This window comes from Taudactylus pleione, unplaced genomic scaffold (assembly GCF_031769625.1).
Source record: "Taudactylus pleione unplaced genomic scaffold, aTauple2 ptg000130l, whole genome shotgun sequence".
Taxonomy (NCBI): Eukaryota; Metazoa; Chordata; class Amphibia; order Anura; family Myobatrachidae; genus Taudactylus; species Taudactylus pleione.
The window spans coordinates 802,298-826,848 of NW_028284532.1; the positions used below are offsets into that span (position 1 = coordinate 802,298).

Below are 24,551 nucleotides of genomic sequence, written 5' to 3' on the forward strand. Positions count from 1 at the left end.
TCCTTCTGACGTTATTACTATATATACTCTTGGATGCACCTCACTTTAGTTACTTGATTAGTCAGCACATTATAAGTGGATCAGGATACCTACTATACTGCAGGCTTATTCTACAATATTGACTGTCTCTTGTGCAGTCCCCCTATTTTCCTTCCCCCATTTCCTTTATATGACTTAAGCCAGTGCTTCTCAAACTCTGTCCTCAGGACCCCACACAGTTCACGTTTTGCAGGTCACCCAGCAGGTGCACAGGTGTATTCATTACTCACTGACACACTTTAAAAGATCCACAGGTGGAGCTAATTATTTCATTTGTGATGCTGTGAGGGGACCTGGAAAACATGCACTGTTTGGGGTCCTGAGGACAGAGTTTGAGAACCTGTGACTTAAGCGACCCATACACGGTGTGATAAATCAGCCGATCCGATGGATTGGTGCGATTTGGCTGCTTTATCGCACAGTGTATGGGCATGATGTCGGACTGAGCGCGCACCCTTGGGGTCGTACATCGCACCCCCAGATCTTACTGCAGGTTCAGTCGATCAGGGGATGCGAACCCATGCAGCGCTATGCGGGTGAGGAGGGGGGAGCCGGCACATCGGGCGGGCGACCATGCGATCATGTGTGGGTATCGCCCGATATATCAAACATCGGATCCCCCGTCGCATCGCATGGTGCCTATTGCACCGTGTATGGGCCGCTTTAGATCCTGGAAGTGTAAACATTTCTGTAGATAAATAAAAACAACTGGTTTTATTAAGTCTGTATCAGGTCAAGGTCACGCAAGCTCAAGGGAGCGTGCATCGCTGGTCACTGACGGCATATCCACTGGACAAAAATTGCGGAGGATAAACGATATCGTTATCGTCCAAAACATCCGATATGTAGTCTAGTGGATAGGCGCCATAACTCTATTCCCAATTCTGAATCAGGCCCTAATTTCACAATAAGACATTTTGGCACTGAGGGGCAGAAATAATATGTTGGTCATGAATAACTTCCTCTGAACTGCCTATTGCTCTAGAAGCCTCCTGAATCATGTCCTTTGTAATGCTGGGCGTACACTATACAATTATCTGGCCGATCTGCCTGATATCTGTGGATTGGCCAGATAATTGCACAGTTTATGCAAGCGACCAAACTAAAAATATTGATCGGTCGAGCATGCCGTATTATCCAGCATGCTTGTTTGATCAGATATTTTCAAAGTGAAATTCAGCCGCATCAGACAGTGTATGCCCAGCTGCGGCTGGCCGACAGAAAAGGGACGGGGAAATGTCTCCTTCCCTGGTGAGGAGCATAGATATTGGGGACAATACACTGAGATATGTCACAGTATATGTCCGTTATATCTGCTGTCAGATAAAATGTCTGTCGGTCTGTCAGGCATTTTATCGGGCAGTGTATGTCCAGCATTACAAAAGGTAATTCCTGTATATGTGACTCTCTGTTCATTCCTGTTTTACATGCTCCCATTAGAGACAGTAACTTTAGTCTTACTATTGAGTCAACAGGATACGGCCACTTGTATAACTTGTTTTGTTTATTATGCTTCTAAACTACACATATGCTGGGTTCAAATTACTAGTTACATTATATTGGTTCATTGCTAGAAATAAATTTCACAGGGAAACAGAGCGAACATTTTATTGCATAACAATAATACTGGTCCAGAACACAATAATTCTTTGCTAGTAGAATAAGCAAATAATGTTCAAGCACACAGTAGGGTAGAGGCAGTGCAATACAATACAATACAATACAATACAGTGCTTGTCACAACAACATTTTAAAATATTATTTTAGAAATATCAAATGCAAATATAAAAAAAAAAATAAAAGCAATAGTTTTGGCTTCTTTTGATGTCCTCAAATTTGCAAACTACTGAAAATAGACAAAGCATGATATAACTCACAGTTCTTGATTATCAGTGACAAGCCACTAAGTATTTCAGACAAATGGCTGCTCATGGACGAATGTAGTCAGGAGAATAATAAATCAGGGGGTATGATCAGGACTATAACTGGGAGAATATTAAATCAGGAGAGTATTAAATCAGCAGTACTGTATGGTCAGAAGAATAAGAAATCAGGAGAATAATTGGGAGAATAATAAATCAGGAGTATAATAAATCAGGAGTATAAATGGGAGAATAAAAAATCAGGAGTATAATCAGGAGAAGAATAAATCAGGAGTATAATAAATCAGGAGTATAAATGGGAGAATAAAAAATCAGGAGTATAATCAGGAGAAGAATAAATCAGGAGTATAATAAATCAGGAGTATAAATGGGAGAATAAAAAATCAGGAGTATAATCAGGAGAAGAATAAATCAGGAGTATAATAAATCAGGAGTACTGTATGATCAGGAGAATAATAAATCAGGAGTACTGTATGGTCAGGAGAATAAGAAATCAGGAGTATAATCAGGAGAAGACTAAATCAGGAGTACTGTATAATCAGGAGAAGAATAAATCAGGAGTACTGTATAATCAGGAGAAGACTAAGGCCCTCATTCAGAGCCGTACGCTCTGAGCAGAGCGCACGCTCTGAATGAGGGCCGCCCTCCATAATTATGGAGCGTCCTCCTGGACGCTCGTATAGCTGTGGGTCACCACCCACAGCCTATACGAGCGTGCAGTTTGATGGCCGCGATGGTCTTGACCATAGCGACCATCGCCACTGCGAGCCGGAGCCTGCGGTTGAGGTTTTCAACCGCAAGGCCCGGAGTGATTTTGGCTCTATCAGAGCCAAAATCACTCCCACTGACATCACTAGTGATGTCAGTGGGCCGGCTTCTGACGGTAGGCGTTCCCTTGGGAACGCCCCCGTCAGGGAGGCACGCCCCCGGCACGCCCACCAAAGGGGGCATGCTGTCAATCAACATCGACAGCACGCCCCCTTTGATCAGACACAACGAGCGAAGGAAAGTCCTTCGCTCGTCGCGTCTGGCGCATGCGCACGACGGAGCTCCCTCCGTCGTGCGCATGCTCAGTGCAGACCATCGACCCACTTGCGAGCGGACAGCCGCTCGCGAGTGGGTCTGAATCAGGCCCTAAATCAGGAGTATAATCAGGAGAAGACTAAATCAGGAGTATAATAAATCAGGAGTACTGTATGATCAGGAGATTAATAAATCAGGAGTATAAATGGGAGAATAAAAAATCAGGAGTATAATCAGGAGAATAATAAATCAGGAGTACTGTATGGTCAGGAGAATAAGAAATCAGGAGTATAATCAGGAGAAGACTAAATCAGGAGTACTGTATGGTCAGGAGAATAAGAAATCAGGAGTATAATCAGGAGAAGACTAAATCAGGAGTACTGTATAATCAGGAGAAGAATAAATCAGGAGTACTGTATAATCAGGAGAAGACTAAATCAGGAGTACTGTATAATCAGGAGAAGACTAAATCAGGAGTACTGTATGATCAGGAGAAGAATAAATCAGGAGTACTGTATGATCAGGAGAAGAATAAATCAGGAGTACTGTATGATCAGGAGCCAGCAAATCATGTCACTTTGAGCCAATACTTATTACTTATATACACATGTAACTTCAGTTGCCTCATGGCCTGCATGAAGAACATGATTTCCCACAAGCAAAGTTAGCACTAGAGACACCAAAGGCACAAAATATTAATATAAAAGTACAAAAGAGGAGATTCAGCTAGCAACGAGATGCAGGCCAATGTTTGCAGTGTAATGGAGCATACACACGGTCAGATTTGTCAGATGAACGATTTGAACGATTTTACCAAAGTTTTGAACGATTTGAACGATTTTTGACTGCATTAAAATGAATGGAATCGTCCAAGTCTGACTGCAAACACATCAGATGTCAGATATCGTTATCTGACAAACGGGAACGCGCATCGTTCATCGTCCAGGCATGTCAGATATGTCAGATATGTCAGATTTTCCTTCAGATATTAACGACTGAACGATTTTTAAATCGTTATCGTTCATATCTGAAGGAAAAATATGACCGTGTGTATGCACCAAAAGGACCGTCTCCACCAATTAATCAACAAATTGTTACAATCTGTAATTTCTCTATTGGAACTGTTAAATAAATGACAGACAGCAAACATTTTCATTTTGCCAAAGCTTTTGTGTTGTACCCTACAACAAATGTACTAAAAGCATTTGCTGTGGCCAAGCCAGCTGAAGGTATTGTGGTGCGATTGTACTGCTCTGCAGTAGAACATCTAACGGTTGTATTATGCTTTGGGGAAATTTTAGAGACAATAGAGACTCAAGTAATTTGTTACATTTTATTCCCATAAAAACAAAACAAATGAAATATGCAGGCTTAAACAACTGGTTGCTGTAACTACAAGTCCCAGCATGTCACCAGCCAAACGCTGGCAGCACTTGTTGGGACTTTCATTTCCATAAGCTTTATCTTACTTTGTGCAAATAAAAAAAAAAAAAAAGAGAGTCTAAGAGAGAACATATTCATTCATATAAAACTAAAAACATTTGCATAAAAACAGAAAAGGCTGGTAATAAAACATTATGCAGCAGTGGGCATAACCGGTAAATATAAAAGGGACACATTGACCTATTAAATTTGACATCTCTGGAGATGCTGTTATAAAGGTGGTGTCACAGGGGTACCTTTCACTCTGCATGTAAGGTACAGTGTCTGAGCACTTTAAACTGGAATGATTTGCTTAAATAGCGATGATGTCACATGTCCACTTTAAATACTGCAGTGGCCAGCAGCAGGGTTTTGAATAAGTACACTGTAATTGAGCAGGCCCGGTCACACAGAGCATTTGGAGTGCTCATTATAATCTGAGAAATGGAAAGCACTGCACCTTTCCAGTTGTGATAAAAACACTGTTAAAATTAGGTATGAGCACTTGCAAAGCTGGTAGAGGCTCGTGTGACACCGCCCTTAGAGATGATGTATTCCTCTTTGAAAGTGGTTCAAAATGAATAAATCATGACAAGACGGAGTTACTGAACTGGAAACCATTGCCCTAGGTATCAGTGTCTATGGATGATACTACAGAGAAGCATTCCGGTACGGATATTCACATGCATGGTTTTTACATTTTTTTTTAAATAAAAGCAGACATTGGCTTTACATGGAGGAACAGCAAAGCAGGCACAGCACTGACTTTCAGTGTCAGAGTGCTGCAGTCCATGTCATTTACCCTTCTGATACCAGCAGTGTCAGGCAACACAGTGGTCCCAAAGGATATCAGGACCCAGGAATGTGCCTGGTTTTTATTAAGAACTATTATTTTCCTTGAGACATCGCCCTATTCCTTGGCTAAGCTCAGTGTTCAGGAGACTGGACGAGACAGAAGCAGTTAAAGGTTCTGCGGGTACCTTCTCCTGAGGGTGACCAATGTCTCATCCTATCCTCACAGATGATGTTTAGACACTTGTCGCCTCACTCTTCAGGTCGTACCTGTCATAAAATCAGTAAGTTAGAGATAGGTGATGGGTTTTTATCACAGCAATCAGTACCCATTACCTATAGTATTCCACAGTTATGGGGCCCAAAATCACAGGGGATTAGTTAGGCATTCAGGATGAAAGCACTGTATATACAATAATGATGTGCAAGGATGGAGGCTACTTGGTACGTGGGTGTTTCTGTAGCCATAAAGATTGGACATGGCTTCTAGGGAAATGGGGTCTTTATATTTTTGTACCAGTAACGTCACATTACCTTGTGTCCCTGCTTAGTAACTCTAGCTTTAGCTCTGGGGAGTCTGCCTGGACCAGGATAATGTCTTGTGAACAACACAAAACAACATAAAAATATATATATATTTAGATCCTTCCAATGTCATGTTCCCCTCCAATTATACAGTCATTATAAGTATCTCCTAATCATAGTTATACAGATACAAGGGCATAAAATATCCCTGCTGGTGTCTGTGAGCAGGGTATTACTTTACATCCAGATGACATATACCTGACAGTAATTCAATAAGAGCTAGACTGGCATCTAATCTACACAGGCTCCAGTTGCCCTGGCACAGCACCAGGGGCTGTTGGCAAGCAGACAAACGGGGAGTTTATGAGTAAACATTTGTTCCTGGGAGAGTATAATAGGGAATATAACAGCATTCAGAACTACATTTCTGGATATCAAGATGGTGTCATTCTTCATAAGCTAAATATACTCTAGTTTTAAAAGCACTCATTTCTGTAATATAAATCTAAGCCTGGGCCGGACTGCCCATCTGGCACTTCTGGCAAATTACAGAAGGGCCGCTGGCCAGATGGGCCGATCCGGCGTCAAACCCTAGCCGAACAGCTCCGCCTCCTGGTGGTCTGCTCGGCCAGGATACTGAAAGACGGGGGCGTGCCGCCCCGTGACTTGTGGCACGCCGCAGTGAGGCCATGCCCCTTTTGCGGGTATGCGGATTGCCAGTCTGTCCCTGATTTAAAATGATGGAAAATCTGCACCTGCCATAGGGCTGGTGCAAGGTTCGATTGTGAGACTGATGGTGACCTCTAAAGACGCACCAAGCGGTATTACAGCGTCTGAAGATGCAGAAAGTAGGCGTCCCAGCCCTGGCACAGTCAGAAATTAGCATAAAGTTGAAGACGTGACTACGGAAAAAGACACTAAAGCGGTCTCAGCCCCAATGTGTGTGTATAGGCAACTTCCGTGTCACAAAAAGACATGATCCAGCCCACACGGATAGAGATGACCTGACATCTCTATATCTACTGATGGGCTGGGTATGGGATCCAGACGGTCAGAATAAAGACAGCAGCATCTGGACAGTCAGAATCCCGACACTACAAGGTAAGGTCCCTACCGCTAACCCTTATCCCTCCCTGTGGCTCCTAACACTAAACCCTCCCCCGGAGTGCCTAAACCTAACCACCCACTCCCTGCACCCCAACCCTCCCCCTAAACCTAACCCCCGATACTTACCTTCGGAATGCCGGCTCCGGTATTTTGACCGACGGCATCCCACATGCCGGGATGCTGACTACATCCTCTGCTGACAACACGACAATAAAATCCACCCCACAAGCCGCTGCCTAGGTGTCATTCTCGGCTCAGAACCGTCTTTCTCCCCCCATTCAGTCTGCAGCCATCTCATGTTACATACATCTAAGAAACAGATCTAGAATATGCACATTTCCCACTCAAGCAACTGCAGAAACTTTTAATACATGCGCTCATTATCTCACACATGAATTACTGCAATAGTCTCCTTTCTGATCTTCCCCTAAACAGACATTTACAATCAATTCTGAATGCAGTGGCTACGCTGATCTTCCCTGCAATACTTCTGCTACTGCTGCTCCTCATTTACCATTTTCACAATCTCATTATAAAACACTGCACCAACCTACATCCCTTTGCTCATCTCAAAATATCTCCCAGTTCAACCCCTTCACTCTGGGCAATATCTACATCTCTCATCCACACGCATTATCTGCTCCCATTCCTGATCACATGACTTTCTTTTTGGCTGCACCCACTCTGTGGGATTCTCTCCCCCGAACAAGAAAAATTTCTTCTAGCCTCCAAACCTTTCCTGAAAAAACTCCTCTTCAGGCAGCTTGTCATATTCCTGGATCACCCACGTAACATCCATTAGCTAATGCTACCCAATCACCTCTCCACTACACAGCTTACACAAAACTGACATGTGTTATCTATGGACACTCACACAGCCCACTGACACCAGATCAACATTTCTAGATCATAGCAACTGTAATGACAAACTCCCTGCAGAAGTAATAGGAATATATGACCATAAATATACCAAAACATACTCGGGACAAACAGAGGTCTGATCTGACTAAACCATTAATAAGTATAATGGGCAGATTGGAGGTACCCGATGATGATACTCTGTTTCTAGGAGAGAAGGAGCTCTGTTTTATTTGGTGGATGACTATATATCATTAAGTTGCTTTATTAGGTGATTTAATGTTTATTGTGAGACAGTATCGGGAAACTCACCATTGGTTCAGTCCTTTAGACAAGTCCACCTGAGAAAGGTCAATAATAACCTGTAAGAAGAAGTGGATGGGCTCGATCAGTATCACTGCTGCATCATGCATCCCATTTGCTGCTGTCCCCTTATCTTTCTAAAGTACCCTTCATTTATACGAGACACCTGTCTGATGTTAGTACATATCAGCTCACAGGCCACTGTGCATGCGCTTACACAAGTCTCTACCACGTTACCTATTCAAACGGTCCACAGGAATTCATGTAGGAAATATAAAACTAGACTAACTAAAATAAACTGGGAGAAATGTAAGTGACTAGTTTATTATATGAAAGAATCCAAATTAAAACTAAATGTTTATGTAAGCATACTTCCTTTTATATTATCTGATAACTGTGGACTAGATGAACTTTGGGGCACATTCAATCAGCCAAAAGGCTACCCCAGAATCTCACGCGCTACCATAAAGCGGGATATCTCGGCAGGCTACCCTCACACCTTCTGCTAGCACTCCATAGAGCTGTGAGCAAAAATGAGTGAGGTTTCCTTCCCGAAATGACCCGCATTGTACGCAGCGCGAGGCTCAGATAGAAACACGATTAATCTAATCTGCCCTCTGGCGGCAGCGTGTTGCATTGCACATTATAATCGGCATTATTTGTGATGTATTATCCAGAAGAACTAGTGATCTGCCCAGCCTCGTGCAATTTCATGAGCGCTACCTTTCCGATCAGCTCCTTCTCCCGCGACATGAAGGACACGCTGTTTTTCACACAGATTTCCAGCTTCCTCTTTGTTACGTCTTCTAGTGGAATTTCCCACTCTAGTCTGCAAACACAAGACATAGGTCTCAGTGGGCACAAGCAGAGCACTACTCAAACCTAGTGTAGATGTAATAGAAATCCTCCTGTAACTAGCTAAAACTGTGCTGCAATCGTACTTTTACCTGTGGTTGTCATATGCCTTACCCAAGATGTATTATCTGACAGGTAGTGTGTGTTACACAATATGGGGATTATACCATTTACCAGACATCAGGGTGCCCCATGTACATGCCTGTATTATCTGACAGGCAGTGTGTGTTACACAATATGGGGATTATACCATTTACCAGACATCAGGGTGCCCCATGTACATGCCTGTATTATCTGACAGGCAGTGTGTGTTACACAATATGGGGATTATACCTCTAACCAGACATCAGGGTACCCCATGTACATACCTGTATTATCTGACAGGCAGTGTGTGTTACACAATATGGGGATTATATCTCTAACCAGACATCAGGGTGCCCCATGTACATACCTGTATTATCTGACATGCAGTGTGTGTTACACAATATGGGGATTATACCGCTTACCAGACATCAGGGTGCCCCATGTACATACCTGTATTATCTGACAGGCAGTGTGTGTTACACAATATGGGGATTATATCTCTAACCAGACATCAGGGTACCCCATGTACATATCTGTATTATCTGACAGGCAGTGTGTGTTACACAATATAGGGATTATATCTCTAACCAGACATCAGGGTACCCCATGTACATACCTGTATTATCTGACAGGCAGTGTGTGTTACACAATATGGGGATTATATTTCTTACCAGACATCAGGGTGCCCATGTACATACCTGTATTATCTGACAGGCAGTGTGTGTTATACTATATGGGGATTATATCTCTAACCAGACATCAGGGTGCCCCATGTACATACCTGTATTATTTGACAGGCAGTGTGTGTTACACAGTATGGTGATTATATCTCTTACCTGACATCAGGGTGCCCCATGTACATATCTGTATTATCTGACAGGCAGTGTGCGTTACACAATATGGGGATTATGGCCCTGATTCAGAGCCGGACGCTCTGACCAGAGCGCTCGCTCTGAATCAGGGCCCACCTCCATTAATATGGAGCGTCCTCCTGGACGCTCGTATAGCTGTGGGTCACCACCCACAGCATATACGAGCGTGCAGGATGATGGTCGCGATGGTCTTGACCATCGCGACCATCGAAACTGCGAGCAAAAGCATGCGGTTGGGTTTTTCAACCGCAAGGCCTGGAGTGATTTTGGCTCTATCAGAGCCAAAATCACTCCCACTGACATCACTAGTGATGTCAGTGGGGCCGGCTTCAGACGGTAGGCATTCCCTTGGGAACGCCTACGTCTGGCAGGCACGCCCCCGGCACGCCCACCAAAGGGGGCGTGCTGTCAGTCACCATCGACAGCACGCCCCCTTTGATGAGACACAACGAGCGAGGGAAAGTCCTTCGCTCGTCGGGTCTCGCGCATGCGCACGACGGAGCTCCCTCCGTCGTGCGCATGCGCAGTGGGGACCATCGACCCACTTGCGAGCGGACAGCCACTCGCGAGTGGGTCTGAATGAGGGCCTATATCTCTAACCAGACATCAGGGTACCCCATGTACATACCTGTATTATCTGACAGGCAGTGTGTGTTACACAATATGGGGATTATATCTCTAACCAGACATCAGGGTACCCCATGTACATACCTGTATTATCTGACAGGCAGTGTGTGTTACACAATATGGGGATTATATCTCTAACCAGACATCAGGGTGCCCCATGTACATACCTGTATTATCTGACAGGCAGTGTGTGTTACACAGTATGGGGATTATACCTCTAACCAGACATCAGGGTGCCCCATGTACATACCTGTATTATCTGACAGGCAGTGTGTGTTACACAGTATGGTGATTATATCTCTTACCAGACATCAGGGTGCCCCATGTACATACCTGTATTATCTGACATGCAGTGTGTGTTACACAATATGGGGATTATGGCCCTCATTCAGAGTCGGTCGTTGCGGCCGCACGGTCATACACCACCGATGTTCGCTAACTGCGCATGCGTAAAATTCGCAATGCGCGTGCGCAAACTAGCTATTACGATCAGAAATTGCGCTCTCCTTGAACACAGCCAAGTCGTTAGTTTGAGTGACAGGATGAGGCGTTTGTGGGTGGTAACAGGGGAAGGTGCTTGTGATCGGGGGAGTGGAGATCCGAACGCAGGCGTGCCTGACTATGCAAACGGGGTTTTATGGGAGTGCATAATTAACTAAGTAGTGTCATGACACATGTGAGGTTTTTACACTGACTTGATCGTAGTGCTTAAGAGAGGGTATGGTCAACCTTAAGCTCTACGACCAGCTCCGATGGTCTCGATTAATCCTTATATTCCCGGAGATGACGTGTAATGGGAACGAGAAAGGGGCGTATATTTAGTCTTACAGCCGCATCCTCCCCTCGCTCGTCCAGCTAACGATCCCATCTTAACGACGCAACTTGCGAGCGCTTCATTTGCATATCCGGCCCCTTTTACCATACGACCGTGCGGCCGCAACGACCGACTCTGAATGAGGTCCTATATCTCTAACCAGACATCAGGGTACCCCATGTACATACCTGTATTATCTGACAGGCAGTGTGTGTTACACAATAACAAGAGATATGGTAAGAGCTTACCTTTGTTATCTCTGTTTCTACGAAGTCCATAGGGTCCACAGGGTTGACCTTGGGGTATAGCTGGATCTGGATCCACGGGCACCACGCAGTTAAAGCTTTGCTGCTCCCAGGATGCACTTGGGTCCGTCCTCCTCTATACCCCGCCCCCGGCCACAGGCACCTCAGTTGGTAAGCAGCTAAGGCCGGAGGAGGAGACTAAACAGAGAGAAGGAAGACTGGAACACACAAGAAACCATACTCACAGAAATGGGAGACGGAAAACCGGTGACCAGCCACACAGCCCATTTGAAGCCAGGTGCGTCAGGGCGGGCGCCCTGTGGACCCTATGGACTTCGTAGAAACAGAGATAACAAAGGTAAGTTCTTAGCATATCTCTTGTTTTCTACTTCAGGGTCCATAGGGGGTCCACAGGGTTGACCTTGGGGATGTCCCAAAGCAGTTCAACTAAGGGCGGGGACGCTCCTGTGCTGAAAGGAGTACCCGGCGCCCAAAGGATGCATCCTGAGAGGCGAAGGTGTCAAACGCATAGAACCTCAAAAACGTTTGAATTGAAGACCAAGTGGCCGCCTTACACAGCTGAACAGCGGAGGCGCCACGTCTAGCAGCCCAAGAGGGACCCACAGAACGAGTGGAATGAGCCTTAACAGAGGCTGGCACAGGTAAACCCTCCTGTGCATAAGCCTCACAAATAACGGAACGAAGCCAACGGGCTAACCTTTGCTTGTTGGCAGGCCAACCCCTCTTGTGAAAACCGAAGAGGACAAACAAAGAATCCGACTTCCTAACCGAAGCAGTCCGGTCCACATAGATTCTAAGTGCCCGGACTACATCTAAGGAAGCCTCACCAGCTGAAAGATCAGGTGATTGAAAAGCTGGCACAACAAGTTCCTGATTAATGTGGAACTTTGAGACCACTTTGGGCAAAAACTCAGGACGAGTGCGGAGCACCGCTCTGTCCTGGTGAAAAATCAGAAAAGGAGGGCGACAGGAAAGCGCCCCCAATTCTGACACCCTCCTGGCAGAAGCAATAGCCAGGAGAAAAACGGTCTTAAACGTCAGCCACTTGAGCTCCACCGACTCAAGCGGCTCAAAAGGAGTACCCTGCAAGACCCGTAGTACCACCGCCAAGTCCCAAGGAGCCACCGGAGGCACGAAGGGAGGCTGGATCCTGAGAACACCTTGGAAAAAGGTGTGAACATCTGGCAGTGTAGCAATCCGTCGCTGAAACCACACGGACAAAGCAGACACATGAACCTTCAGAGAGGCCAGGCGTAAGCCGAGGTCCAAACCCGATTGAAGAAACTCCAAGATTCTGGAAACCCGGAACACCTGCGGATCATAGTTTCTGGATTCACACCACTGAAAATAAGTGCGCCACACCCTGTGGTAAATCCGCGCGGAAGCAGTCTTGCGTGCCCTAAGCATGGTACCAATGACCGAACTGGAGAAACCCCTAGACCTCAAGACGGCTGTCTCAAGAGCCACGCCGTCAAAGACAGCCGACCCAGATCCGGGTAAAGGCAGGGCCCTTGAGACAACAGGTCCCGACGCTAAGGAAGAAGGTACGGAGCGTCCAGCACGAGCGTTCCGCCGTCCTGCTTGAATTTCCGCAGAACCCGAGGAAGCAGGGATATCGGAGGAAACAGATACGCCAGGTGAAACGTCCATTTCACCGACAGTGCGTCTACCAGACAGGCGCCTGCGTCTCTTGTCCTTGACCCGTAAACGGGCAACTTGTGATTGTGACGGGAGGCCATCAAGTCCAGCTCCGGCAGCCCCCATCTGTCCACGAGTAGCTGAAACACCTCTGGGTGAAGCGACTATTCCCCGGGATGCACATCGTGATGGCTGAGGAAGTCCGCCTCCCAATTGAGGACTCCGGGAATGAAGACTGCCGAGATCGCTGGAATGTGACACTCCGCCCAAGCAAGAATGCGAGACACCTCCGACATTGCTGCCTGACTGCGAGTTCCCCCTTGGTGGTTGATGTACGCCACCGTGGTGGCGTTGTCGGACTGCACCTGAACCGCCCTTCCGTGAAGAGCGGGGCCGGACGACTGCAGGGCCCTGTATACTGCCCGCAGTTCCAGGATGTTGATGGGGAGAAGTGATTCTTCCGCGGACCAACGACCCTGAAGCGATAATGAGCCGGTCACTGCCCCCCAACCCCGGAGACTGGCATCCGTCGTAAGCAGGACCCAGTCCGGGATCCAAAAGGGGCGCCCCTCGACCAGATGCGCTGTCTGAAGCCACCAAGCCAAAGACTGCCGAACCTCCGGGGACAACACCAGCATCTGAGAGCGGATCCGGTGAGGTAACCCGTTCCATTCCGATAGAATCAGCCCCTGCAGGGGCCGGGAATGGAACTGGGCAAATTCCACCATGTCGAATGTCGACACCATGGACCCCAGAACTCTCATAGCCGAATGGACCGACAGGCGGCAACTGCTCAGGCAACTGTGTATCCGCAGCTGCAGGGAGGAGACCTTCTCCGGAGTCAGGAAAATCCGTTGCTGAGGAGAATCCAGCAGGGCTCCCAAATGAACCATCCGCTGTGATGGAATCAGGGAGGACTTTTTCCAATTTATCACCCACCCGTGTGCCTGCAGGCAAGCGATCGTCAGGTGGAGATGTTGAAGCAGTACCTCCGGGGAGCTCGCCAGCAACAGGAGATCGTCCAGATACGTCAGCAGCCGTACATTCTGGTTCCGAAGATGTGCGGCCATGACTGCCATAATCTTCGTGAACACCCTCGGTGCCGTGGAGAGGCCAAAGGGTAGCGCCCGGAACTGAAAATGATGTTGAAGGATAGCGAACCTCAGATACCGCTGGTGCGAAGGTGCTATCGGAACATGGAGGTAGGCGTCCTGGATATCCAGGGACACCATGTAATCCCCCGGTTCCATCGCCAGAATGATGGAGCATAACGTTTCCATCCTGAACTTGGGAACTCTGAGGAATTTGTTCAGAGACTTCAAGTTGAGGATAGGGCAATGAGAACCATTGGGCTTCTGCACCAGAAACAGAGAAGAATAGTACCCCGTCCCTCGTTGTAATTGAGGAACGGGAACAATGACCCCTGCTTTCAGCAAGGACTCTATAGCTTCCTGAATCTGTAAAGTCTTGGTCGTATCCTGAGAAGGACTCATGCAGAAAAACTGGTGGGGCGGTCTGTGCCGAAAAGACAGGGCGTACCCCTGGGAGACCACTTCTCGAACCCAGGCATCCGTGGTGGTATTGTTCCAGCACTGGGCAAATAGAAGAAGCCGGCCTCCCACTCTGGGGTCCCCCAGAGGGATGCCCGTCCCATCAGGCAGAAGGTTTATCCTCCAGCTTGGAAGAAGGGCGCCTGGCACTCCAGGCCTGCTTCTTGGGCTTAGAAGTGGCCTTGGCCGCCGATTGCCTCGGGAAGGACTGACCTTTGGCCTTGCCCTGAACCCGAAAGGACCGAAAGGCAGAGCTCCGTACTTTGGTAGGTGCAGAAGCCGAAGGGAGGAAAGCTGATTTAGACTTAGCTAGAGTATCCACAATTTTGTCCAAGTCTGGACCAAAAAGCTACTCCCCATTAAAAGGTAAGGCCTCCAGTCCCTTTTTGGAGTCTGCGTCAGCTCTCCAAGACCTCAGCCACAAGGACCGACGCGCCGACACAGCTGCAGCCGTCACCCGAGAGGTCAGCAGGCTTGCATCTAACGATGCTTCCCCAATGTAGGAAGCCGCATCCCTCATTTGTCCTATCAACGCTCTCTGGCTCTCCGGAGCATCTTCCGGAAAGGTATCCTCCAAGGCGTTGGCCCAGCTCTCGATGGCCTTAGCCACCCAAGAGATGGCCATGGACGGACGGGCAACCGCCCCCGAGAGAGAGTAGATAGACTTTAAACAAGTCTCCACTTTCCTGTCCGTGGGATCTTTCAGGGACGAGATCGACGGCAAAGGCAGCGTAGCGCTTTTAATTAAGCGGGTAACGTGGGAATCCATGGCAGGCGGAGTTTCCCACTTCCTGCAATGAGCCTCAGGAAAAGGATAGTTTGAAACCAACCGTTTCTGCGGTTGGAACCTCTTGCTGGGCAACTGCCAGGCCCCTGCCATATGATCCGTTAACTGATCAGACAGGGGAAAAACCGTCAAAGCTACCTTGGCCTTCTTAAAATTAGGGTACTTCGACCTGGGAGCCGGCGCATCCTCCTCTATATGAAGGATGGCCCGCACTGCCCTAACCAATGCCGGTACATTAATGGAGGACTTAGCCTCCACCTCCTGGGCCCCAGCATCCGAGTCAGAGTCTTCATGGATCTCCCCGTAATCCGAAGACACGTCCGTGTCCGTAAACTGTGCCGCCAATGAAGCCGAAACGGTTCGCTTGGACGCCCGTGGGGGCAAATCACTGTGCAACATAGTTTGAAAGGCCGATGACGAAGCCGCCAGGCTCTGAACAGAGCTGGAGAGGACATCCACCCAGGGAGGGGGTACCGTTTGAGGATACCCCTGAAACGGTACCATCGACTGCTGTGGCACCGTGGGAGATTGCTGGTACACAGGCAAACCCGCATAAGGACCCACAGTCTGAGACCCGGGAGGAGACTGCACCAGACGCGTCACGCCCGGGGAACGGGGGATGGTAGGCTGGGGCAACGCCCTAGAAGGGCCCGCAGTCGGGACCGCCAGCCGGTCCGCGATCGACGCCAGCACTTGTGTAAACATCGCCCACGGAGGATCCTGCGCCACTGGGGGTTTAGAGGGACCAGGTACCAGCTGGCACCGTCCGCACAGACCGTCCTGAGACAAATCTGCCCCGTCAACCCCTGCCGAACAGCGTCGGCAGGAAAACAACACAGGAGCCACGGAGCGCTCCTTCTCCTCATCAGACATGACACAAAACTTTTGCAATAAAAGAAGTATCACCGAAAAGAGGTAAAGGCGTATAACACCTGCGCACTCCCAAGTATGCAACACAAACAGCCCACAATCTGGTACTGAGTAGCACACCGCTGTATGTGACAGACCTCACAAATACGTAGATCTATATAAGTGAGGTACACAGAAAGAACACCCCTCCCCCACGCACCTGCGGGCCGTAGGAGAAGGAAAGGGATAGGTAAAAAGCTGACAGTAAGTAGAAAAAGCACAGACAGCAGCACTAGCAAAAGTCACATACCATGCAGAGAAGTTATACTCACTGCACCTTCCGCTACAATCAACCTCCCAGATTCAGTGTCTGGGAGGGCTATAGCGCTGCGAACACTGTCCTTTGCAGGGGGAGAGGTACGCAGGGGGACTGGTCCACTGTATCCGCCCGGGAGCTCTGCGATGCTGGCTGGGAAGATGGCCGCCGGAGAGCTCTGAGGAGGAGTGGCCAGGAGATAACAGCCCAGCGACACCAGCACACATGAGAGAAGGCGCGCTGGGCTGAGGGGAGGAGCCACTAAAGCAGGGAAGGCTGCCTCCCCTGCTAGTACTAAACCCCCGGGGAAGCCGGTTCCCCGCCGGTACTTACACCCCGGGGGCCAGCGGTCACGCGGGGTATTCCTGAAGAGGGGGAGCCCGCCGCCGCTACTAGTGCCGCCGGTCTGTCCCCAGAGACCGGCGGCTGAAAGACTGCATTTGATTTCTCAGATCAGTACCGGCGTCGCAGCGCCAGCGGGGCTTGTTGGAGCAGCAGCATGGACATCCAGATGGACAGTCTTATGCTGCCGCTCTGAAGATAGTAAAAAATAAAATAATAAAATCTTCTCCTTTTTTTTTTTTTTTTTGCAAAAAAATGTAAATTAAAGCTTAGGGGCTGCTTATGCAGCCCCACTGCCCAGGGTGACCCGACTCCGGCCGGGCACCAACTAAAACTGAGGTGCCTGTGGCCGGGGTATAGAGGAGGACGGACCCAAGTGCATCCTGGGAGCAGCAAAGCTTTAACTGCGTGGTGCCCGTGGATCCAGATCCAGCTATACCCAAAGGTCAACCCTGTGGACCCCCTATGGACCCTGAAGTAGAAATGGGGATTATGGGGGTCATTCAGACCCACTCGCGAGCGGCAGTACGCTCGCAAGTGGGTTGATGGTCCCCACTGCGCATGCGCACGACGGAGGGAGCTCCGTCGTGCGCATGTGCGAGACCCGGCGAGCGAAGGACTTTCCATCGCTCCGGTCTCGCACCAAAGGGGGTGTGCTGTCGATGTTGATTGACAGCACGCCCCCTTTGGTGGGCGTGCCTGCCAGACGGAGGCGTTCCCATGGGAACGCCTACCGTCTGAAGCCGGCCCCACTGACATCAGTAGTGATGTCAGTTGGAGTGATTTTGGCTCTGATAGAGCCAAAATCACTCCTGGTCTTGCGGTTGAGAAACCCGACCACAGGGTTTCACTCGCAAGTCCGATGGTCGCGATGGTCAAGACCATCGCGACAATCTTGTTGCACGCTCGTATATGCTGTGGGTGGTGACCCACAGCTATACGAGCGTCCAGGAGGACGCTCCATATTAATGGAGGAGGGCCCTGATTCAGAGCGAGCGCTCTGGTCAGAGCGTCCGGGCCTGAATCAGGGCCTATATCTCTTACCAGACATCAGGGTACCCCATGTACATGCCTGTATTATCTGACAGGCAGTGTGTGTTACACAGTATGGGGATTATAATGCTTACCAGATATCAGGGTGCCACATGTACATACCTGTATTATCTGACAGGCAGTGTGTGTTACACAGTATGGTGATTATATCTCTTACCAGACATCAGGGTGCCCCATGTACATACCTGTATTATCTGACAGGCAGTGTGCGTTACACAATATGGGGATTATATCTATAACCAGACATCAGGGTATCCCATGTACATGCCTGTATTATCTGACAGGCAGTGTGTGTTACACAGTATGGGGATTATATCTCTTACCAGATATCAGGGTGCCCCATGTACATACCTGTATTATCTGACAGGCAGTGTGTGTTACACAGTATGGGGATTATATCTCTTACCAGATATCAGGGTGCCCCATGTACATACCTGTATTATCTGACAGGCAGTGTGTGTTGCACAGTATGGGGATTATATCTCTTACCAGATATCAAGGTGCCCCATGTACATACCTGTATTATCTGACAGGCAGTGTGTGTTGCACAGTATGGTGATTATATGTCTTACCAGACATCAGGGTGCCCCATGTACATACCTGTATTATCTGACAGGCAGTGTGTGTTACACAGTATGGGGATTATACCGCTTACCAGACATCAGGGTGCCCCATGTACATGAACAACCAAAGAGAGAAACAGCGCTATGTGGATAACACAATCAAATGATTCAAGGTGCTAATATTAACGATGTTGATGGTATTTATATTATTTATAATAATGATTCTTCTAAAGCTGCCCATCCATTACACGACGCGGGGACGATGGCACGATTACGACGCCGTCGTCTCCCGCGGAGTGAAGTGCATACACTGAACGTTCAGTGTATGCAGATCAATCATCCCCGTCATGTTCGGGCGATGATTGATGTTAAAAACAACCATTGCTGGTCATTTTTAACCTTTTACTGCCCGATTTGTGGGCGATTACCAAGCGATGGAGCGATAACGACCGTCGTTATCGCTCCATCGCTAGGTTTAATCGCCTAGTGGATGGGCAGCATAAGTGCGGCTTGATAGAACCAAATATTTAATAAACACAATGTTGCAACATTGTGTTTATTAAATATTTGTTTCTATCAAGACGGGAAATCTCGGGTGAGAATGCAAACACGAATTAATACACTATCGGCCAGACTTTTCATGGAAAAAATACAACTCTGGAATTTACCAAGAATTGTGATTAGAATCACAGGTGTAACTGAAGCAAGCTCGGATCTAAATAAAAGTTTCAATTAGACTACCCACTGAGCTGCGAGTTTGGCAGAAACATACACAGATCAGTGTGATCTGTGTATGTTTCTGCCTGTAATAAGGATCTAAATGGTTAATGTTAAAAAAAAAAAAAAAAAATAAGCATATCCAGCCCCAGGCTCCTAGTTCTTAAAATACAGGGAAAAAAACCGAGTAGGGGTTCCCCTGTATTGCATGAACTAGCACTGGGCTCCCAGAGCCAGTGCTGGTTTTAAAAATAGGGGGGAAAAAATGCATGGAGTACCTTCTATATTTAAAACCAGCACCGGACGCAATTCTAGCCGGGGTGTATTGCCACAGCCAGGGGACCCTTTCACCGGGTCACCCCGGCCAAAAGCATTAACACACCAAGCTAGTCAGCCCAAGCTTGGAATACTATTGTTTTTTACAGTGGAACTACAGGTGCCAGCGTGCCTGCCCTTTGGCACTTATGGAAGTACAAGTGCCAGCAGGTGCACACACACACCGTAGATTTTACAAGTTTATTACACACCTAACACACTCGCACATACTGCGGTCACACCATCGGAAAACATGATCTCAGCAAATCACGATTCTTTGTAAATATGAGAGTTTCAGCAATGCAAATCGAGTTTCTACTCAGGCAACCTCGATCAGACAGGATTTGCAGTAAATTTACCCCCTAGTATCATGGGTAAATAAAACAGTAGTATGTTCTTACTTTTCATTGAACTCTGGATTGCTGGTCCGTTTCTTCACGCTGGTCTTTCGCTTTGTGGCACGGTTTTTATCAGGCATCAATATGACAGATAGGTAAGGATCAGGGAGATCCTTGGAGCCAACACTCAAATTTCTGACAAAATAAACCAAAGTGTTATTACAGAAGAAAAATAATGGATAACAACAGGTACATAAATTCAGTTTTAATTATACATTTGGAGACCTTTATGAAAACTGATCTACTAGTAACAACATATAGAAGTTGGGGCCACCCACAGCAGTAGCACCACCATTGCCCTCGTATGAGATTTGTCCGATACATGACTCACCTTGGAATTGCTTCCTACGGGCAACACGTACACAGTCACCTGTGGAATAGGTTTATAAACGTTCCTGAACTTGTGTTACTAAAATTTAGTTGGTTTAACATTCACCTTTGGCAAATCTGCAGCTGGCTTTCATTTACAGCCGCTATGTCATATCTCTACAGTATGTAGCAGCGCTCTATGTGACACACACGGTATGAAGCAGCGCTCTATGTGACACACACGGTATGAAGCAGCGCTCTATGTGACACACACGGTATGTAGCAGCACTCTATGTGACACACACGGTATGTAGCAGCGCTCTATGTGACACACACGGTATGTAGCAGCGCTCTATGTGACACACACGGTATGTAGCAGCGCTCTATGTGACACACACGGTACGAAGCAGTGCTCTATGTGACACACACTGTATGTAGCAGCGCTCTATGTGACACACACGGTATGAAGCAGCGCTCTATGTGACACACACAGTATGAAGCAGCGCTCTATGTGACACACACAGTATGTAGCAGCGCTCTATGTGACACACACAGTATGAAGCAGCGCTCTATGTGACACACACAGTATGTAGCAGCGCTCTATGTGACACACACGGTATGTAGCAGCGCTCTATGTTACACACACGGTATGAAGCAGCGCTCTATGTGACACACACGGTATGTAGCAGCGCTCTATGTGACACACACGGTATGTAGCAGCGCTCTATGTGACACACACGGTATGAAGCAGCGCTCTATGTGACACACACAGTATGTAGCAGCGCTCTATGTGACACACACGGTATGTAGCAGCGCTCTATGTGACACACACGGTATGTAGCAGCGCTCTATGTGACACACACGGTATGAAGCAGCGCTCTATGTGACACACACGGTATGAAGCAGCGCTCTATGTGACACACACAGTATGTAGCAGCGCTCTATGTGACACACAGTATGAAGCAGAGCTCTATGTTACACACACAGAATCCCTACTGGCACAGAAGTAATCATTGATATTTGTGGCTGCAGCATTTTAAACTGTGGGGGAAGGCGGTAGTGGCAGTACTGCTGTGGGGAAAGGCGGTAGTGGCAGTACTGCTGTAGGGGAAGGCGGTAGTGGCAGTACTGCTGTAGGGGAAGGCGGTAGTGGCAGTACTGCTGTGGGGGAAGGCGGTAGTGGCAGTACTGCTGTGGGGGAAGGCAGTAGTGGCAGTACTGCTGTAGGGGAAGGCGGTAGTGGCAGTACTGCTGTAGGGGAAGGCGGTAGTGGCAGTACTGCTGTAGGGGAAGGCGGTAGTGGCAGTACTGCTGTGGGGGAAGACGGTAGTGGCAGTACTGCTGTAGGGGAAGGCGGTAGTGGCAGTACTGCTGTAGGGGAAGGTGGTAGTGGCAGTACTGCTGTAGGGGAAGACGGTAGTGGCAGTACTGCTGTAGGGGAAGGCGGTAGTGGCAGTACTGCTGTAGGGGAAGGCGGTAGTGGCAGTACTGCTGTAGGGGAAGGCGGTAGTGGCAGTACTGCTGTGGGGGAAGGCGGTAGTGGCAGTACTGCTGTGGGGGAAGGCGGTAGTGGCAGTACTGCTGTGGGGGAAGGCGGTAGTGGCAGTACTGCTATGGGCTGGAATAAAGATTATGGCCACACTGCTGTGGGGAGAAAGGGGTCGCGGCCACCCGCACTTCTCTGGAGCCGAAAATGTGTGTTATGGTGATTGATCGCCATGATCAGCCCCAGGGTGACGATGTGGCTCTCAATTATCTAAAACGCTGCTGCTGCTCAGCCACTGATAGCAAATTAGAAAAATGAGCGTGCCCTGGATCCTACTGAGCTGTGATTGGCTCAGCAGAGACGGCATGTGACACGGTCCACCAATCAATGGGGAGGGTATCCAAAGGCTGTCATTGTTTCCTTCTTCTCCTATACTACACTACTGATTTGATGACGAGCTGTCCATGCTGGAGAGAGCCAGCCAAATCCTACTGGCTGCAGCAGTGCGTCCTGTGGGACCCAGTCATTTTGTCCCTCACCGTCTATAGCGCATAAAAGATGAGCTATAGCGTGTAAGTGCGATCCCTGCTATATGCTCTCTGTACCGGATCCTGACCACACACCACTTTCCCGGCCAGTACTAGTAAGGCATTACTCTGTATTTTCCCCATAAGATATGGATGAGACAAGAATACTGATAATGATGGGCCAAGCAGAAGAATATCCGAGAGCCAAAACTCCTTTGGACGAGAGTAACTTAACTGAAAGCACTTTGCTTAAATATTTATTTATTATCAATCACTTATATAGCGCTAGCATATTCCATTGCACTTTACATTCAGAACAAAAAAGTAATAACACAAGACTGGGTAATAACAAACTATGGGCAGAATACAATTAGACGCGAAAAGCCGTAATCCGCGAAAAAGTTTTGCCTATTGCCGCTTTTTCGCGTGTTTGCGTTTTATCTCCAAATTCAATTCCAGGACGTTTTCGCATACGTGGAAACTCAATGCACTGAAACAGGCGGAAAAGTATCTCCAATAAATGGCAGGTGGAAAAAAGTGCAAAATCTCTACTTTGGGGTGCAAATGTTGGGAAGTGATTCAGAACTCTTTGGACCCTCCCCCCCCACCCCCGACCCGAAAGGACAAATCAGCCACAAAATAAATAATTACCTCAGAACACCCCAAAAAAGACACTTCATTTTTGGGGCAAAAATGAAAAAAGTGTGTGTGTGTGGGGTGTACAAGGATAAAAACTAGCGAAATAGGTTTCTTGGGCGCTGTTTGGATGGGGCAGATGTTTTTAGGATTGCGGGTGCATGCAGCAGGTGGATTTTTTACTTTTGTGTTTTTAAAAGTGCACTTTAGAGACACAAAAATATGCCAGCACCCATTTACAAGTACCCAAATTTGACTGGACTATTTATTTTCCACAAAAAAATACTGTTTTCTATCATTCTTCACCACTTTTACAAAAAAGCTTCTAGAAAGCTTTTAACACAACTTAAGGACACAAGTAGATTTTTTAAGGCTAACAGTACACATCTGTAATGATTTTCAGTGTCCGAGTGTCTTATTTTGGGGTACAGACTGATTCCCCCATTCTATTCAGTACTTTCCTCCTGTTATGCATTCGCCAATTTACAGTTTTCACCTATTCTGCAATTGAATAGGGAGAAACGCGGGGAAGCACCTGCCACGAATTTGCGTCCCAAACAGGCGAAGGCGGCGGAAAGTGCACCAGGCAAAATAAGTCTGGGACTTTCTGTGGCTAACTGAATACGGACCATAGAAAGAGGTAAGAGGGCCCTGCACATAAGCTTACAATCTATAAGGAAATACACAAGTATAAGTGCTACATATTGGTCGCATATTTAGATTAATTGTAAGATTTTTATATCAGGAATAGTTATTACTGGCTGTATAATGCACATTAACATGTAGGCAAGAGATAGCAGATGTAACTTACCTGCAGCTGTGCATCACTGCTAATAGCTTTCCTTCCTTTGCAGGGTAATACACAGTCACATGCAGCTGGCCTATATTAGGGTTTAAGGGCCCTGAATCACTATGGAGAAAAAAAATAATAATAATTTGTAAGTACATTAAATTTAGTGTTACACTGCAAAGTCCCATCTCCGCATAATAGGTGTTTTATATGTGCCACACATAGACAATGTGCATCTAAACCTGTACATACTATTTAGTAGCTGTGAAATTGGTTCTAACCTCGTCTTACTACTTTATGGGTGACAAATCTGTAACTAATACATAGAGTTTATATTGTGTACACTAGCACTTCTAGGTCACTATTAACATTGCCTTGTCAGAACAACAAACCATGCAAGTGACATTTACTCCCATAAAAACCCCCCCCCCCAGGTTCTTAACTGGTTAGGTCTTGCCAAGCTGTATATCTGGGTGTACTCACCTGTTTGTATGTGGAAGCCTCTGTCTCACCTCTCCGGCAGAGCTCTCACTCTTCTCTAGTGCAGACTCCAAGTTAAATGCTAAATGCTGAGGACTAGGAGGTCTGGGGGGATCAGAGGCTGCAATACTAAGAGAACGGAGCTCAGGACTGACATTGGGAGAGGACAGAATCTGGGGGGGGGGAAAGAAAGTGAGGAATAACAGGCAGAAATGTATTATTAACAACTTTTAATCTTATGGCATCACACAGTTTCCACAGCATGTATAGTAAATGTACAAAGTAACAGTGAAACGCACATCTTGATAGTACAGTAAAGGTGCGT

General features: G+C 47.4%; 1 protein-coding gene across 2 annotated transcripts in view; it reads right to left on the reverse strand.

Annotated features, from left to right (window-relative positions):
* Positions 1-1,631: 1,631 nt before the first annotated feature.
* ESYT1 (extended synaptotagmin 1) overlaps positions 1,632-24,551 on the reverse strand; it is a 133,557-nt gene continuing 110,637 nt past the window's right edge. For both annotated transcript variants that reach the window (XM_088473056.1, XM_088473055.1), the window contains exons 27-32: positions 24,230-24,399; positions 23,768-23,866; positions 20,002-20,133; positions 8,676-8,781; positions 7,962-8,011; positions 1,632-5,429 (exon numbers count right to left, since the gene is read on the reverse strand). In XM_088473056.1, the coding sequence (XP_088329182.1) occupies positions 5,396-5,429; positions 7,962-8,011; positions 8,676-8,781; positions 20,002-20,133; positions 23,768-23,866; positions 24,230-24,399 (591 nt within the window). In that variant the 3' untranslated portion in view covers positions 1,632-5,395. The remainder of the gene's footprint in view (positions 5,430-7,961; positions 8,012-8,675; positions 8,782-20,001; positions 20,134-23,767; positions 23,867-24,229; positions 24,400-24,551) is intronic.